Source organism: Oreochromis niloticus, linkage group LG8, assembly GCF_001858045.2.
Source record: "Oreochromis niloticus isolate F11D_XX linkage group LG8, O_niloticus_UMD_NMBU, whole genome shotgun sequence".
Classification (NCBI taxonomy): Eukaryota; Metazoa; Chordata; class Actinopteri; order Cichliformes; family Cichlidae; genus Oreochromis; species Oreochromis niloticus.
In genome coordinates, this window is record NC_031973.2 from 22,146,829 (window position 1) to 22,165,466 (window position 18,638).

General features: G+C 40.6%; 1 protein-coding gene across 1 annotated transcript in view; it reads left to right on the top strand.

The window, feature by feature from the left end:
• antxr1c (ANTXR cell adhesion molecule 1c) overlaps positions 1-17,670 on the top strand; it is a 39,344-nt gene extending 21,674 nt beyond the window's left edge. The window contains exons 12-18 of the mRNA XM_005448073.4: positions 1,730-1,808; positions 3,815-3,910; positions 4,075-4,113; positions 4,229-4,327; positions 4,434-4,601; positions 5,774-5,854; positions 14,141-17,670. Of these exons, the coding sequence (XP_005448130.1) occupies positions 1,730-1,808; positions 3,815-3,910; positions 4,075-4,113; positions 4,229-4,327; positions 4,434-4,601; positions 5,774-5,854; positions 14,141-14,404 (826 nt within the window). The 3' untranslated portion in view covers positions 14,405-17,670. The remainder of the gene's footprint in view (positions 1-1,729; positions 1,809-3,814; positions 3,911-4,074; positions 4,114-4,228; positions 4,328-4,433; positions 4,602-5,773; positions 5,855-14,140) is intronic.
• Positions 17,671-18,638: the final 968 nt, after the last annotated feature.

The following is an 18,638-nucleotide window of genomic DNA, read 5'->3' on the forward strand; positions in this document are numbered from 1 at the left end:
CAGAGTGTAAAAACCTCTTAGTGAGGTTTTGAAACTCGACCTATCGTTTCTATACTGCATATTCTGTGGACATCTAAAATTGTTTGTGTATGTACTTAACAGCTGTCTACTACAGTAGCCTACATTTCCTCCCCAGGTTTTCTCTAGCTTTTTATTCTCGTAATAGTTTCCTATTATAATAAACTACATCATACAGATCACTATGATTAGTGATGGTCATTGGCCTTTTACTCCCATTAGCATTTTTTGCTGCAGTAAACTTGATGATATGACCACATATCAAAAGGACTAAATCTCTATTTAGCCCTCAACAAATGCTCTAGTTAGCATTATGATTTGGTGCTATATAAATGAATTTTTTATTGGTTTTATTGGTAATATGGAAACTAAAATGCCGTCAGTTAGCCACTGAGATCAGCTAGGATGCATACGTGGACTGATTCTATTAATACCACACTCTGTCTACAGATGTCCAGACCTGAACTAAGGAGACGGAGTCGGCATCCACGCAGAAGTGATCAAAAGCATGCTGGTGTCTAGGCTATCTTTAGGTTTCAATCCACTCGTGTCCAGATGTCTGTCATCAGCACAATCCATATGCTGTTGATCATGAACTTCACCCACTAACCCAGCTCACCTCTCTGTCCGCACCCCCCCTTCTTTCCATCTGTCAGACCTCTTTCACATCCAGGGATGCCTTTCATCCATGTTTTTATGAAGTGAATAACAACAGGCTTCGGAGAGGTCTCTGGGGGTCACTTGAATTGTTTTTCACCTCTCAAAGGGAGAAGGATTTCAGGCCTTCAGGAAAACCTACATGGTTTTCATTGGAATACAGACGCAAATCGTACTCTGTTCTCTTTTTGGCAACTTTATCCATTTTTGAAGTGAGAAAAATATTTACTTGAGATCTGTTGAACAAATTATTTTGTAGTTCCAAGTAGATATGATGAACTGCCTTTAAAGAGGAGAAGTGGTTGTTGTTGTTACTCCTCGTGATGCTTTTACCATGTTGTCATTTCTTGGAAAAAACAAAAAAACACACAACCTGTCCAGAACCATGAAAAATAGCCCGAACTAGCAGGTTGTGTTTTCAGTTCTTCCCTGTATTGGCTGCCGTGCCTCCTGTGTTGCACAATCAGTCACATGAAAACACTCTAAACTTTCTTTGTTTATTAACCCTTGCCAATTTTTTTCTTTTTTTCAAAAAGTTTGGTTTATTTGGAGTCAGATTGCACAATTTGCAAGCGATACGGGGCTCGTAAACACCAGTCACACGACTCAACGCATACCTCATCTATTAGGAAGAGTTTTTAATAACATTTCCTCCTGCTGGGTTGAGATTTTCGCAGCTGGAAACAGTCGAAAGCAACCTCTTTCGAGTTACTGCAGAAAAGAAATTGCTCAGATTTCAGTTTTCTCCTAAGCTAAAAATCTGTCACTTTCAGCTCATAATCCTTCGCTCTTGTGGTCGTTCCCCGTTGGTTCAGATTTCGCTCTCACATGTAACGAACCACCTCGCCTTTCGCAGACAGTTCGGTGACGTTATTTGGCACGAACCCAAGTTTAAATGACATCATTCCCATCAAACAAAGTCAAGCTTGAGCTGGAAAAACTTCAGACAGACTAAATAAACCGATCTAAATTCGCTTAGTGTGGATTGTAATGTTATACCCAAACACTGATCTACTCTCCTTTCCTTCATCTGTGTGCGTGTGTGTTGTTTCAGGGTGATTTATCTCCAAGTGAGCATGAATGACGGTCTGTCCTTCATCAGCAGCAACGTTCATATCACCACCACAGAGTGTGTAAGTGGAAGCTTCATGTATCCACGCAGGAACACTGCAAAGATTTTAATTGTGAAAAAATGGAAAGAAAAAAAGTTTGTGTAGTTTCTACTCTTCTTGTGCTTCTTCTGTTTTCTCCAACATTTCTCTCTTTTCTTATTAGTCTGTTGTCTCGCTTTCTCCACTCTCAGTTTTGTTTTTCTCCTTCTTTTTTGGTAGCAGTGAGCCACCCAACAAAGACCTTATGAACCTCCTTGTGTTGGGCACAAAAAAAGGTTAAAGAAACTGCTTGGTGACCTTGAAGTTCCCGGGTTTAATATTTTAATTTTGTGGGTGAAACATCTGTGACAGATGCACTCTTAGTACCACTATTTAGAGGTGGTGCATGTGTGAAACGGTCCATGAAAAGAAGTTAACAAATGCAATTTAAAGCAGTTTAACTAAATGAAGTTTGTATGTTGGAACATATCAAACAGGCCGAAAAAAAACGAAAAGATATGCAGTCTTTGAAGCTGCACCGCCTCGATCCATGCAGCATCATATCCACGATGACGCTGCAAATTTAAATCACTGTGTTGTGGTTCACGATAGAGACCTCAATTAGACATACCATTGCAATTAGCTGCCTCATGGCACTAAACTAAAACATATAGACTGAAGTCTCACCAGGCTCGAGAAGGCACGGAAAGTTGTCAGCTGGAGATTGGAAGGCCTGGTGCAATAAACAACATGCAAGTTGGAGTCTCTGAATCAAAGCTGAAAGCAAAAGCCACAAACCCACTGACCCCCTGCATCCCTTCCCCAGAATCTGTCAAAGTGTCACACTGAGGGGTTTCAGCCTTTGTACTTAGCCCACAAAAAACACCCATGTTGCATGGGAGAAAACGCACACTTCACATGTGAAAAAGCAGCAAAATGCAGATGTGGCCACTATTAAAATTTTCAGCATTGTTTGCTAGCAGTAACCCTGCCCCTGCCCCCCCCCCCCCCCCCCCCCCATCTAGTGTTTTAACTTATCTGCAAATGAAGTTGTTGTCACAGGAAATCATAACCTGGGTGATTTTTAATAAATAATAATTTGGCTCCGCTGACATGCTTTCTGCAGCGGGCCCCACTGCTGAGTTCAGATAAATCCTCCAAAGCTTTGCCACAAGATAGATAGATAGGGGAAAGTCTAACCACATATGATCCTCATCTGCGGTCTCTAATGAGAACCATGTTTGGCCAGCGGACGTCTGCCTAGCTTAAAGCGAGCAGTGTCAACATAAGGATTCATTCAGGGATGGCAAAAGCTCACATTAACCACTGTCCTCGACAAAGAAAAACATGAATATTAGAGCCTATATTCTTTACTATTTTCTTTCAAATCAGTCATACCACAGCTATGATTAATCTGTTGTCGCTACTGCTATTAGGGCTGAAAATACTGTACTACTTCTTCTTGTCAGCACTACCACTGTGGATAATACGAGCATTCAGTCACTACATCTGGTTCTACCACTACTCCTGTCACAGTTGCTGATGCTGGTACTAATATTAGTTGTAGTTGAAAACAAAAAGCAAAAATCTTCCAGCTAGTGCCAAAAGTTGAAGCACTTATTCATATTATTTCTGTTTTTATTACATATGTATTGTCAATCACACTATACATATAGTAACAAGTAAATCAAGCACAAAGTCAAGATTTCTATGCGCATACATAGAAGGCTAGCACCTTATGCATGAGTGAAGAAGGGCAGCGAGGTCCCAGATCAGAGCTATGGATGTATACATGCCACAAATTTGGTAGTTGAGGTACTTGTAAAATAATTTACAAGTACCTCAAAATTGTCAGTGGTAAATGCCTTACTTTTCCTTCTTACTTCTACTACTACTTTTATCAGTTCTTGTGTCAGTTGCCAACTTCCTTCTTCTAGTGCAGCATTTTTTTTAGCTAGCATCTATGTCCAGCCTGCAAAACGCGAGTGCCTGTGCACGCTGCACTTGTCATAATGTTCTAGCGTCGTGTGCTTGTGTCTGCCCTCCAGTTCGATGGCACCATTCTCCTGATCACCTTGCTGGCGTTGTTCCTCCTCCTCGCTCTGCTCTTCCTGTGGTGGTTCTGGCCGCTCTGCTGCACCGTGGTAAGAAATACTGTTTCACAAATAATAAACACTTGCATGACAATTAGCTTTGAAAGGGTTTTCCTGCATAGCCCGTAAGCAACTCCTATGTATATATTAAAAGGGAGCATTGATGTTATGGATGAACTTTTTAAAATCATGGCATGTCTCTTATTTGTCTAAAGGTGATCAAAGAGCCTCCTCCTCCACCTCCTCCTGAGCCTGTGAGTCAAAACACACACACACACACACTCATGCACATAAATACAGATTAAGTCAGTAATACTTCAAGACTATTCCCTCTGTGAAAGACAAACTCTTTTGTGTACCTGTGTTTAGGAGTCCGATGACGACGACGGTCTCCCCAAAAAGAAGTGGCCCACTGTGGATGCCTCATATTATGGAGGAAGAGGAATTGGGGGCATCAAGAGGATGGAGGTGTCAATATGATGCATTTACGCTGCTTAAATAAAGTCACGATTAAATCTGTAGACAACAGATTGCAGTGACCTTTTCTGTTTTGGTATGGTCTACCGTCTTGTAGGTGCGCTGGGGAGGGAAGGGTTCAACTGAGGAGGGGGCTAAGCTGGAAAAGCCAAAGAACGCTGTGGTGAAAATGCCGGAGCAGGAGTACGAACCCTATGAGCCAAAACCTAAGAAACCTCACAGCAAGAAGCCACCTCAGAGCCGGAAGTGGTACACGCCCATCCGGGTAAACACAGTTTCACAGAATCAGCACACAATGGGACACTGTAATGTAAACTATACCTACACCCTCTGTTATCCCGTATAGATGCTTGTAGTGTTTGCATTTAGTTCAGGAATTCACGCTCACCACTCTTACATAAAAACCCTCCTTTTTTAGAAAGTCAAAAATGTGCTTTGTTTACACTCAGACCACTTTGCATTTTTGAGTTTTCACCCACCGATTTTTTTAAAGACGTGAGGGCAGCAGAAATTTCCCAGCACATAGCACACATGTATATAGTCAGAAGTTAAAACTATATACATGTAATTAGTTGATAGTGCCATAGCACCAACACATGCCCATAGTGAGACTGCCAGCACAGCATAAATATTACTCCTAAAATAAAACCACTCTGTGTGACGCCTTTCATACAGTAAGCGTACTGTTATCTGTACACACTGCTGCATTCATAATTCATTCACAGCAGCGTAACAGCATGTACAGAAGGTGAATGTGAACACTGTGGGGTAAATACTGTAAATTGATCACTGAATGTGGAAATTGGGCTGTGGCTGGCCCCAGCTTTCTAAAACTTTGTTTTTATGTGTGAGTGCACTTCTGATTAGGATCCATGGCACCACTGCTTATTTGTCCAAAAAAATACAACATCTTTTAGCAATTTTTTTATTCGGTTAATCCAGAAGATTTTATCTCAAAACATTTGCCTTCAGCTCTGTCAAATGTTAAATACTCTCTACAGTTAAATACACGCTGGATTCCTACAGTTGTTTTAGCTGAGATCAGCTCTTTCCTGTCTCTGAGAAGTAAGCCCACGCTCAGATTCTTGGCAGATCGTGTGTTTTATCATGCTTTATTAATTGCTTTATGTTGCTAAAGGTTAAAGCGTTCATGACCGGAGTTAACTAAAATATATCCAGCAGTCTTTGTGACTAATCAGTGATTCAGCAGCTTTATCCAGAGGGGAAGGAACTAATCAGTCAAATCAGCTGCAGTGGTGTTTGTTTGGGATTAAAACCTGGTCTCGGCCTTGAAAAAGAACCACAGACCAAATGTTTGCTGATATAGAAAAGTCAGTATGAGCAGTCTTTTATTAGGTGATAGATTGCAGTGTGGAGAAGTGTGCAATTCACATCTGGCCAGCTGTTTGACTTCTCGCTCCTCTCCTTCATTTTCAGGGCAAACTGGATGCCATCTGGGCTCTGTTCCGCCGTGGGTATGACCAGGTCTCTCTGATGAGACCCCAGCCCGGTGATCATGTAAGTGTCTCTGTTTCATTAGATGTCTAAGAATTCACCTGCAAGGTCATCCCTCCTTCACTGCGTTCTCTCCATCTTGAATTATATGTCATGTTTTTCTGTTCTTTTCAAATATGTCATCTTGTTGAATTTTTTTTCCCACTGGACAGTGAGGATTCAAAAGTAAAAAAGATTTACTTTTCATCCAATAATAAGAGGAGTGATATTATAAATCATGGCAGTTTTTCAGGAATAATGAGCCCCTGATTTCAGAGCCTTGGTTTTCAATTCAGTTCAATTCAATTTTATTTATATAGCGCCAAATCACAACAAAAGTCGCCTCAAGGCGCTTTATATTGTACAGTAGATGGCACAATAATAAATACAGAGAAAAACCCAACAATCATATGACCCCCTATGAGCAAGCACTTTGGCGACAGTGGGAAGGAAAAACTCCCTTTTAACAGGAAGAAACCTCCAGCAGAACCAGGCTCAGGGAGGGGCGGGGCCATCTGCTGCGACCGGTTGGGGTGAAAGCAACAAAGACCTTTCAAGCATTTCAATTCAAAACTGTAAATCGACTGAAACCCTTGCTGATAGATTTAATCATCACTAGTTACCAAGGCAACTAAACGCACATGCAAAGCCAGAGGTGGAAGAGCAGCACCCTAGCATAGAGAGCAGGCATCAATGACAACAGCTACACCATTCATTAAGCAGATACAGCTTAAAAGGAGGAGCTATGGTGAAGTTGGGTTGCAAAGTTGCTTGCAGATCAGTGGGCAGTCAGAAGTAGCCTAGTTTAGCACTGAAGTTTGCCTGTTGGATTTGTAGACTGAACAAATCATCCCATTCCATCACCTCCACCCAGTCATGGCAGATGGCTGCCCCTCCCTGAGCATCGTTCTGCTGGAAGTTTCTTCCTGTTAAAAAGGAGTTTTTCTTTCCCACTGTTGCCAAGTGCTTGCATTTAATTGTTGTGTTTTCTCTCTATTATTGTAGGCTCTTTATCTTACAATATGAAGCACCTTGAAGTGATTGTTGCTGTCTTGTGATTTGGTACTATATAAAGAAACTGGAATTGATTGCACGTGTCCTAATTCATGGGCTGCATCCTCCTGAGGACCCGGCCTCAGAAGGTCGGGTAGGCCGGAAGTAAACGGCTGTGAAATTGGACGGTCCAGCCTTCAGATTTGCGTCACCGCTGTCTCGGTGGAGTTTAATAAACTCAGCTGTCTGCTCCTTGCTATCTGAAATATAACAGGACACTGGTGCAAATTCTCGACCATCTCACACTTCTGTTTAATCAGTTTTCTGTTTGATGTTTATTCAGCTGTGTGGAAACCACACAGCTGAATGGATTAATAAAGTTTTATTTTATCTAATCTAATCTAATAACTTTAATTTCAGCCAAACCGAATTACTCACGAACAAATAAAACACTGAAAAAAGCCGAACAATAACGTGTTTATGTTATCTAAGTGACATATATATTACGTTTAACCTGAGTAGCGAAAGACCGCGGTGATCTGAAAATGATGTGCCGGGAGTTTGCCGTTCTCGGCGGCTCTAGTGACCCTCGAGCTCCCGGCTAGCTATCGAGCTGGTGGGTAGCAGACGTCTCCAAAAACGTCAGATCACTTTTGCAAATATGCGATACCTTGATAAACCGAGCAGATATTTGAAGTTTACACAGCTACGTTCTCACCTGAAAATATGTTAAAAGTTTATTTTGTGACCCAGAAAGAGTAATAAGAGTAATATTAAAAACTTAGTAGCGGCCGCCATTGTTGAAAACTGGAATTGGCTGGGCCGCGCTATGAATTCTGGGACATGGTGGGCCACGAAGGACACACCCGACCCATCCTTCAAATTCGGGGAAAAGGAGGACGCATTTGTCGGCTGCATTCGGAGGAGTCTACGAATTTGGACAGCCTTCGTCGTGTCGCTGTGACGTAATCGGCCTACAAATGCGTCCTCAGGAGGATGCGGCCCATGAATTTGGACACGCCAATTGTTGCAAAATTATGACATCACAACATTGTGACTGGTCAGCTGCAATAAAAGTGCAACACTTATGTGAAGTAGGAACAAATCTAACTCAGTAATATTGGATGTATCCATTTACTTGCACATTTTTTACCAAGTGCATATTGAGTGTCTAAGTTGAGCAGTGACCCACTATAGGCTGAGAAGTGGTGCAGTTTTAAAAGTGTCCAGCTCATCTGTGCTGTTTGCTCACCCTGCCCTCCCTTCCACCATCTGGGAGCGCGCTTCATTCACTCCTGGTGTGGCTGTGCTGGCTGACACCTCAGCTAGTCCATTCCATGCTGTTGAGCTAGCCTCGATCTCACACCTGCTTCACATTATACGCCATAAATCGGATGTTAAACCGAACCGCAGCTCACATCCTTGTAGTTCAACGGGAGAGTTTTGTGATGTGTTCGTGCGTGTAAGCTGGTAAAAATTCTCTCTTCTTCAGCGCAGATCAGCCACATGGTTTAGTTTTAACGCCTGGGGCCATTCTATCAAAAAGCCTTAGATAAGAGTTTGGGCTGAATGTTGGGAGAGGAAGCTCTCTAGGGATGCTTTAAATCCCTCAGACAATCTTAGCAAAGACCGTTTTAATGTTTAAATGTGTTGCATATTATTTTCAACTCTGTTGGTCTTAAGGGCCACTTTGTAATTCAATGATAGATCCTAAATGTGTTGCACTAGCCTCAAATTCTCTATGGTTTTACTCAAAGCCATTTTGATGACTTATACAGTTGTTAACATTAGTTTTTCCCCCTCCCTTGATTCTTCTCCACCTTTTTCCTTTTGCCAGTTGTTTCCTCCCTGTTTCTTTTCTTTCCTCTCCATAGCTGACTCTCCTGCTGATCGGGACCCGTCCAAAGCACTAGTTAAAATCCAGCCTTATTAGCAGAAAATTTCCAGTGATCTCCTTTAGCAGGAATTCCACATTTATGACTGTTTTCTTGGCACCACGAACAGGTGCAGAGATAGAATTTGCAGCCAGATAAACATTCAGATTCCCTAAGACCTAAAGAAGTCACCCTCAGCTTAGAATTCCATCTTCACCAAAGACAACCTGGCACTCGGATAAAAAGAGATTTCCTTAATGACAAATTTCTCTTACTCAGAAAAGCTTTTTTAATGATGATTGCTCGGGCAAGCTCAACATGACGCAATGCCTATTTTGTCGAAGAAATCTTCTCTTTCCAACGATGTCGCCTCCACCAGTCATTTGTGGTTTGTAACAAAAGAAGCAGGCCTACAGGCCAGCATGCCGGTTCGTTTCCAGGCAGAATAATGTGTTGTTATTAAGGAGGAAACAGCGGAAACAAGAGTGAGACACCTTATTCCTTTTTATGTTACCTGAAAGGCCTGAGGTTTTCAGATCCATAGTCTCACACTGCAAAGATGGCACACATTCAAATCCATAAGAAAACTCTCTAAATGAGTTCAATCTGCATTTCTGCATGCATGTTTCTTTATGCTGATTGCAACAGCATGACTGTCACCCTCGGGACCGACTCCAGCAGCAGTCCTGTACAGTGAACTCATTTTTTTGCGGTTATGCAACTTCCTGATTTTTTTGTGATGATAAAAAACCAAAAATATTTTAATGATCAAGCAGTACACAAGCTGTTTCCTATTTGTTGTCAGAAAACTCACAGTTCGCTTGGTTGCTCCTCAGTTTATTTTCTGTCATTAAGACACAAAGTCTAAACCTGTACGCTGTAGACTGCACAGACAGATGTTTACCGTCCTCGCACAGCAGTGGACCAGTCAAAAACTCTCTGACCAAGAAAGAACTATTTATTATATCAAAACAAATAAGAAAGCAAATGTGTATGTCTGTTTCATTTAATCCAAAAGCATCTGATTGACGGTTAATTTGATAACCGAAATGATTGTGATCACTCTACCTGAAACACCCACGCAGTTGCTCAGTAGGATCAGATACTGTCTCAATTTTTTTTGGCTGTTCCATTTTCTTTTTACTGATAACACGACTATATATAAAAATATTGAAATATATTAAAACTTTCCCTTGCTAAAAAAAAGTCAGAGGACATTCAGTGATGATCAAGTATGACGATTCAATTCAATTCAATTTTATTTATACAGCACGAATTCAGAACAAGAGTCGCCTTAAAGCGCTTTATATTGTAAATTAGACCCTACAATAATACATACAGAGAAAAAAAACACATTCAAATGACCCCCTATGAGCAAGCGCTTTGGTGACAGTGGGAAGGAAAAACTCCCGTTTAACAGGAAGAAACCTCCAGCACAACCAGGCTCAGGGAGGGGCGGCCATCAGCCACCACTGAACGAGATAACAACACCAAACATGATAGTGTTTTTTTAATGTAGGATGATGGATTCATGGTAATGAATGCAAAAGACTTGGATTGACTGACTTGACTAAAATTAGGTCATTTGGTGAGGAACAACCTTCCGCCAAAAAGATACCCAAACCAGCATCTGTTCTGTTGGTGGGACAGCTGGTCCTGAAAGAAGATGCCATTCAAATTGGCAAGTGGGTGATACCAGATGGTTAAAGAGAGGAGGTGTGTTTGTGCTCCTGAGCTTCAGATAAGTTTACTTAAGGATCCTGTAGTGCTTAAAAAATATGTAGTGTTCTTTAGAGCAATGACTACACTTACTGTTTCTCGCTCAGCAATGAACCTACTAACATCGCTGCTTCTTTACTTTGTTCATCAAAGGGATGTTTGAGGAACTTTTGGTGCTCCCAAAGAGGTTTCAGCCAGAGACGGCAGCATAGCTAAATCTCCAGCGTGACAATAAATCACTCTGTTTTTAAGCATTTTATTCAATTGGTATTTGATTTTTTTTTCAAGTATAACAGACATTTATGTTTCTTGAATGATCAGAAATAACAGAAATATGAGTTGGTGTCGAATGCAGTAGCATTGGCTCTTTGCCATATGTGAGTCTTCATCCCTAAAGGCCTGTTTTTAACCATGGAAAATTACTGCAGCGGCAGTGTGTGAGAATGTGTGTGTGTACTTGAAGAGTTACAGTAAAAGTTTCTAAACTGGAGAACGGAGTTAGCCATTATGCGAATGTGTGTCACCAAACCACATCCATTACACTGACGTCAGCGTGTACAGTATGAAGCAGAGCTAGTCCACACTGCCTCCCCGCTTTGTCTTTCACTGACATAAACACGGAGCTCCACAGGGAGCTGGCTGAAGGACATGAGGTAATACCTTTGGCAGATGTCTGCCAGGCCCGTCTTCAGAAGCCAACCGAACAAATCTCTCTCCCACACACACACACGTTGTGCTAGACAATTTAATGACCTTGGTAAGACTGTAGACAGTGGTGGAGGTCAGTGAAAAAGACCAAGCGAGTGTGGCTTTCTTTAATCCAGGAAAATGTTGAGAGGTTCAAACCACAGCTGGCTGCTAACACAATGATGTTCAAGAAGCAAAGTTGGATTAAGGATGAAGAAACTGAAACAAAATTCACATACAATTAATGTCAGCGTTTCTTAGTTAAATACAAATCTTAACCTCCCACAGTGTAATTAGTTTGATACCCGCTCTGAGGATTTTGAGGCTCTTCTTTGGATGTTGGCTGCGTTTTTTTCTGTTCTCTGTTAAGACGATGCCAGATTGCTTCATTGAGGTCTGGGCTCTGGGGAGGCCAATCCACGACTGATAGTTCTCCATTGTGTTTTTATTTCTATCCAGATGTGCTTTCATTGCATTGGTGGAGTATTTGAGATCATCATCGTGCTGAAAAAGAAATCCATTGCCAATCAAACACTTTCTTGGTATTGCATGGTGGATCAAACCCTAATGGTAGTCTTGACCATAACTACATGTCTGCACTAAGTTGTTGCAATGAGATTGGCTGATTACATATTTGCGATAACAACCAGCTGAACAGGTGTACCTAACAAAGTGGCTGATGAGTGTATGTATGTGTTGCTGAAAAAGACACTGCTTAATCTGCATCATGCATTTTTAATATATTTACCTTATTTTGTATAACATCTAAAGTATCCCTTAGCTTTAATTTACGCTGATGAACGTCAACATCAGTGCCAGAGTGGAGTCTGTTGTAGATCCAGAGATGTTCTTGCTAAATGGAAGAAGGCAGGAGAGGTTGGTTGGCTTGAATAAAGGGAAAAACTTTAGAATGGGAAATTCTCTCAGTTCAGTTTGGATTATTCTGTCTGTCTCTTCTTCTCTGGCTATTTTTCTCTATCTGTGTCTCACTTTTACTCACTGTCATGCTTTATCTGCAACACTGTCACATTATATTATCATTAAAGATCAAAATCCATCTTCCCTTATGCCTAAGGCCTTTTTCATTAGAGTTTTACAAGTGACATCATTTCCCATTCCTTCATTTTCCACTATGTAAAACCAGGGACCTGCGGCTCAAGTCGCTGATACTGCTTATTAGCAGATTAACATTACTTCATTCCACCCTGACTGCCAACCGCATGCAGCTATGCAGCGGGTAGAGTTTCATTGGTAACAGTGACCTCTGTGAACTCGCTGAAACCAGTGGTTGGTGTAACATTTTATGAGTAGCTCAAAAGCAAAATGTGACTTCTGTCAAAATAAATTTGTTGCTTTTACGGCCTGATAAGTCAACCTGTTAAAGTATTCCAGCCTCACTGCTAACTTTTACCACCTCTGGCACAGTTCAGCCCCAGCCTCTAACCCTAATCTTCTCTCTCCATATGGACCGTCGGCAATCGGACCTACAGTTCTCGGTACAGAACATTGGACTAGCAGGGATAATTTGGAGTGGGGGCGTAAAAGCGGGGATTTAAGCATAATCTGGAACACCAGCTGGCCCCACACACAGACTGGCACACACAAGCATACAAAGAGCAGTGACTGTACCATGACCTGAGCTCGGATGCCTTCTTAGTCCAGATGTAGCCTACTTTAGATTAGACACTTGGGCATTTTTTTTCCTCCAGATTTTTTTTTAATCTAAAACAACTCTCATGTATAGATTATGTATTATATATTGCATCAGATGCTTTTTATCTTTAGTATTTTCCATGTTATCATAAAAAAATATCACTTTTAACAACACATACTCTGTGTCTCAATTCAGATGTTTCATTTAGTACTTTTCCATGTAATACTCTATTAACTTATTTGTGCAGTGCTTGAATTTTGGCAAGGTAGTGTGATTACTGGAAATGAGTACAGCAGCATTGGATCATAAATGTCATGCAGCTGCTGCATTTGCTGAACACAAGTAATATTATATTTTTCTATCCTGAAGATGAGAACGTAACATGCATAAACACAAAAAAACCCACCTCACGTACCATCACTGACTGAAAACTACTGCTGTTGCTATGCTACAGTGATCCTACGGATGCAGACTGCTCCAAGATCATATTTACCCTAAATTAACAGCAAAATGACACAGGTCCTTTGTTACCAGTTGCAAAGAGATGCAGATGAGTTGAGCTCATTGGTACAGACAGACTGACAGAGATTGATTGTAACCATGTTGGCAGTATGTCTGAGAACGATTGCAGTGAATCTGAGTTTAACTGTGATTGTTTGGAGATGGATTATCTCCTCAAGGTAACCTGATCAGTTGCCTTGTAATCAAAATGTCTCAGAAGTTTAGGGCGTTCCAGCCCTAACCTCTGTGTGATCTGTTGGTCACCACAACAACTTGCAGTCAGTCTCAGAGAGCAAAACAAAACGCCACCACCAACTTTTCCAAGTCACAAAGAGGTTGCTGTCCTATTTTTACTCTTTATTTCATGCAGCTGTGCTTTTCAGTGTGAACGCATAGAAGGGTAAATTATACAATTTGTGTGATTTTAGGAAGGGGTCGGAGTCTGCAGCAAAAGGTTCTGTGAGGATGGTCATGTGGTGGTTTTAGTTAGCATGCTAATATGCTGACTGTGCTGATTTGTAGATGTTTGGTTTACATTCAAAGCCCTGTTAGCATGCTAGCAGGTAGAAAAAAATTACATTTATTCTCTGCATGACTCTATTTGCAAAATATTTTTGTATCAGACAAAGAGGGCATTTCAAGACAAGCCTTATAACAGCTGGTTAGATAATTCATTATAAACATTAGCATGGTGGTTGCTAATGTTAGGTGCCATTAGATATCATTCATCACCGTGACTATCTGTTAATACTTCAGTCTGGAATAAATTTGGGGTCCAACCAACATGAATGACCTGAAAACAGGATTATTTAATTATTTTATGTTTATTTTAAAAATTATTTTAAAGCTTTTTTAATCCCACTTTTCTTTCTTTTCCTTTAGGGTCGATGCATCAACTTCACAAGAGTGAAAGAGGAGTCAGCGGCAGCCAAGGCCCCACCTCGTGCCCCTATCCACACCCCTTCGCCACCACCACCAGACTACCGCCCCATGACTTGCACCACTCCACCATCTACCACTGCCACCAGCCCCCCTGCCAGATCTCCACCATCAGGCCAGGTGCCCCCAGGACCACCGCCATCGCGCACTCCCCCAGGGCTTCCCTGTCCACCGCCATCACGTCCTCCCCCAAGCCTTCGACCCTAAATCACACAGACAAACTCCTCCCACCTTACCAATGCACCTGCTTTGATATCACATTGATATTACCGTCCTGTTGACTAGTTCTTTCACTTTGAAGGTTGTGGTCCTCACTGCCAAAGGTACTCCTACTATAAGCCAAAGATCAGCAGTATATTGAATGCCAGTTGTTCTGTGTGCCACATCTGGTATGGGATAGCATATCAAGTGAAACTGTTAGCTGACAATTAAGCCATTTAAGCCATAATACAGGATATCTAACTGAGCTCTGTATGTATGTTTTTTTTTTATGTGGCAATCTAAGATCGAACCTCCAAAGAAATGAAAATGTTTAGTCACATGAAAAAGAACGTTTTCACAGGCCTCTGTGCAGTTCTGTGAAAAACAAAGTGCAACCCAGGATTGTAGAACCACCATTAGCAGCAATAACATGAAAAGATGGATGGATGGATGTTTATGGCATTGCTTAAGTTCATTGAAGTTTGCAGACATTCATTTATGTTCAGTTCTTTGAGGTCCTGCCGCAGCATTTCAATCAAATTGAAGTCTGGACTTTGACTCAGCCAGTGCAGTACCTTCATTATGTTCTTTTTTAGCCATTCTGTTGTAGATCTGCTGCTGTGCTTGAGATCATTGGTCTGTTGTATGATCCAATTTCGACCAAGATTTAGCTGTTGGCAGTATACCAAAGCTAGAGCACTTTGGTATAGAGAGGAATTCATGGTTGACTCAGTGACTACAAGCTGTCCAGGTCCTTTAACTACAAAACAAGTTGAAATCATCACCCCTCCACCACCGTGCTTGACAGTTGGTATTAGGAAGTTTATGTTTATATGCTTTATATACTCCAGGCCATTGTTCTTCCAGAAGACTTGTGATTTGTTCAGATGCAACGTTACAAACCTAAGCCCTGCTGTCATGCTGTCATGTCAAGCCATACTGGTTCAGTCTTTTTGTTATTTTACTGTCATGAACTTTAGTACTTAACATATTAACCGAGGCCTGTTGAGTCTGAGATGTAGCTCTTGAGATTTTTGCTGTTTCTCTGAGCATTGCATGGTCTGGCATTAGCGTGACTTTGCTGTGATGATGCGACTTGCTTCTACTTACTTTATGAACTCCAGTAAGGATGTAAGGAGTTTTTAACAGAGCTGATTAGAGTCCTGGTAAACCTTTCTTTTTCATATGGCTGTGAAAAAGACTATGTGACTATTTGCTGATAAGCAAAAAAATTGTTTTGCATAGCAGTTCAACTTAATATTCTGTCTCATATAAAGTGAATGGGGCGATCTGGGAAAGCATTTTACTTTGCATTTGTGAAATCAGGGAGGATTGTTGCTGGACAGCAAAGCATGTGGGAATGGAAAAGTCCAAAAACAGATTACTGCAGTGGATGAAAGTTCTTTGTTGTCTCTATCAACTACTGAGTTAGGCCTTTGTTAACGAGTAATAAGGTGAAAAGTGCGATGTAAGTTAAAATCAAAGTAACTGTGTTAAGCGCTAGGTAGAATCAATTGGCTTGTTTTTCCATTGCTGTGTGACCAATGAAGGGTTTTTAAGAACTGGATTTCCAAGTAATCTTAGCTGATCGTATTTTTAATGGTGTTACGTAACTGATAAGAAACATATGTTTTTTTAAATTTCTTCAAAAAGATTTGCAATTTGGTGATGTTTTGTTATCCAACAACAATGTACCAAAGTAACAAATCCCGACTATATAGTCCAGAGATGATCCAGTTATATAATTTGTGGTCAGGTTTTTGTACCTTTTGTGACAGGGAAGTGTACGGAGGTTATGTGGAAGGTGTGTTTTTACAATATATGTTTGAGATATGTTTTAAATACTTTGTTGGTTGATATCTTGAGGCTTCGGAATTTGTCCTTAACCACATTTTCATGTAGTCGATTTTAGGTTACAGCAATTTATGTTTTTTGGTTTGTTTTGGTTTATTGTACCTGCGCACATAGACTGCTGGGAAATTACAATGTGTATTTGCTTTTTTTAGCAGTGAAACTGATGAAATCGCGCATTCAAAAATCAGGTTCATGTCTCTCCTCACATTTTTATACACAATGCTGATACTGTACTTTAATACCATTATTATGTGTATTGTATGTCTTCAGTTATATCATCACCGGTCACATTGCAACTGCAGGGCAGTTCAAAGCGCATCTAATTTATTTTACTCCCCGACAGAAATAGAGGAGAGTACTTGAATATTGACAAGGTGTCCAATCACCGAGATGAACACTGTGTGCACAGTTAGGAAACACAACAGATAACCATTTAAAGGTCATTTTAGGCTTACCAGCATTTATCAACCCCTTAGCTACACTAAAAAGATTTTGTCTACATTAGAAAATGGTTCTAGCTAGCAGATGAAAAGACAATTTTTTTAGCTTAGCATTAACTCATCATAATTGAGATAAAACCTGCCAAAAATTACCAAAAACATTTAGATTTCTTGGTTTAGGAAAGAGGTTGAAACTGCTGGTATTCCTCCTATATCCAATGCCCTTTCAAGTTTTCTTCTTCATCATCTTTTTTTTTTTATACTTACAATTTCAATGTACGTCATTCACTTATGTCCTGTACCGTTGTGTTGCTACATGCATTGGTAACAGCTGAAAAACTCCAGTTAGCTCATTGTAGTTCATACCTTTGATGTCAACGTGCTAACCAGTTGGTTTGTTGTAATGTCCATAAACAAAATGTGACATTAGCAAGACAAACACGTGCTTTGCCAGCAGTTTCTAGCGTCACATTTGGCTGCATTGCCTGTAGCTTGGAGGGCTTGTATGGCCCTACAAGGTGTCAGTATATGCATCAGATGAAAATGGAGATTATACCACCAGCCTCCCTCTTTTCTATGGCTCCGTTTGATATCCTGCTATAGATTACTGTTAAACACCAGCATAATTTTATTAATGTTAATGTCTTCTAAAATTGGAGCTCTATTACCTTTTTGTTTTTATGTGCCACTGCAAAAAATAAGATTCTGCCTTAGAAATGTTAATTGTATTCAGACTCCCAAACCTTGTGCTTTATACAGCTGGAGCGTCATTAAATTACAGATTTTTTTTACGTCTTGCAGACTGGGTATATTTTTTTATATTCTGCTAATTGAGTTCAACTTTAATGATAAATAAGAAATGCAGCATACGAGTATTAACAGCAGTACTGAAGCAAATATGAAAGACGTATATGATTTTCTATTGTTTGATGTGATTTTTTTAACAGTATCAATAAAGGTTGACTCCTAAGCTTCTAAGGAAAGTTTCATCTTTGTGATCTTTGTTGGATTCATATAAATGCCCGTGTTACTTATTTTCTTTGCAGTGTTGATTTGGACAGTTTCATACTTTCAGACTTTTCAGACTTCACATACATTTTGACTTCACTCAGAGGCCCAAGATGTACTATTTCCAGTCACTAGGGAAAAACGTTTATTTGCCGATCGGTTGGCACGTGGTCGCTGGCTATTCCTTGTGATTGCTTTGGTCATTTGCAGATGGACGAGTTCACCTGTAGTTTGCGCCTCTATGTAAACAGTATGTTTGCCCTCAAAATAAAATTTAATGCATTACCACTGAAACCAACGTGTTGTAAAAGGCACAACTTTGAGTTTAAAGGCAAACATTATCTGTTTCTCCTTTCTCCGTTTGCACTTTTCGAACAGTTTCTTTATCATTTGGTCAGCAGTTGGAAAGTGTTTGCAGACAGGTCGGCATCTATCATGAGAACTATTGGCAACTATGGCAACCTGCTAGCAACCAAAGCAATGACAAGGAGTCTTTCAGTGAAACCAATTTCACCTAGTGACTACCAGCAACCTCTGAAAACCAGTTACCAACTACCAACTGGCGATTACCAAGTGCTCCAGGGGAGGTAGAGGGGGTCACTAACCAGTGTCTAAGCTTAAGCAGTCAATTTCACCCAGCAGCAGCCAGCAAGCATTCACAACCTGTATGGAAATATCAATTTTTTCCTATCAACCAGTGGTTCCCAGAAGGTCACCAACCGGTCTCCATGCCCTTTTGGATGGCCCTAAGCTTTTACAACATGTAATTGTAAAAACACTATATTTAATTAAACTATAAGGCCACACATATATGATGTAAAAATGTGCTTTTATACTCACCTTTGCTCCTCACAGGCCCACTGTTTTGGTTTTTACAGCCTGGAGCTTGTCTCATAGTCACAATTGTCGCTTGAGTTGTAGTGCTAGCAAAACCTCTT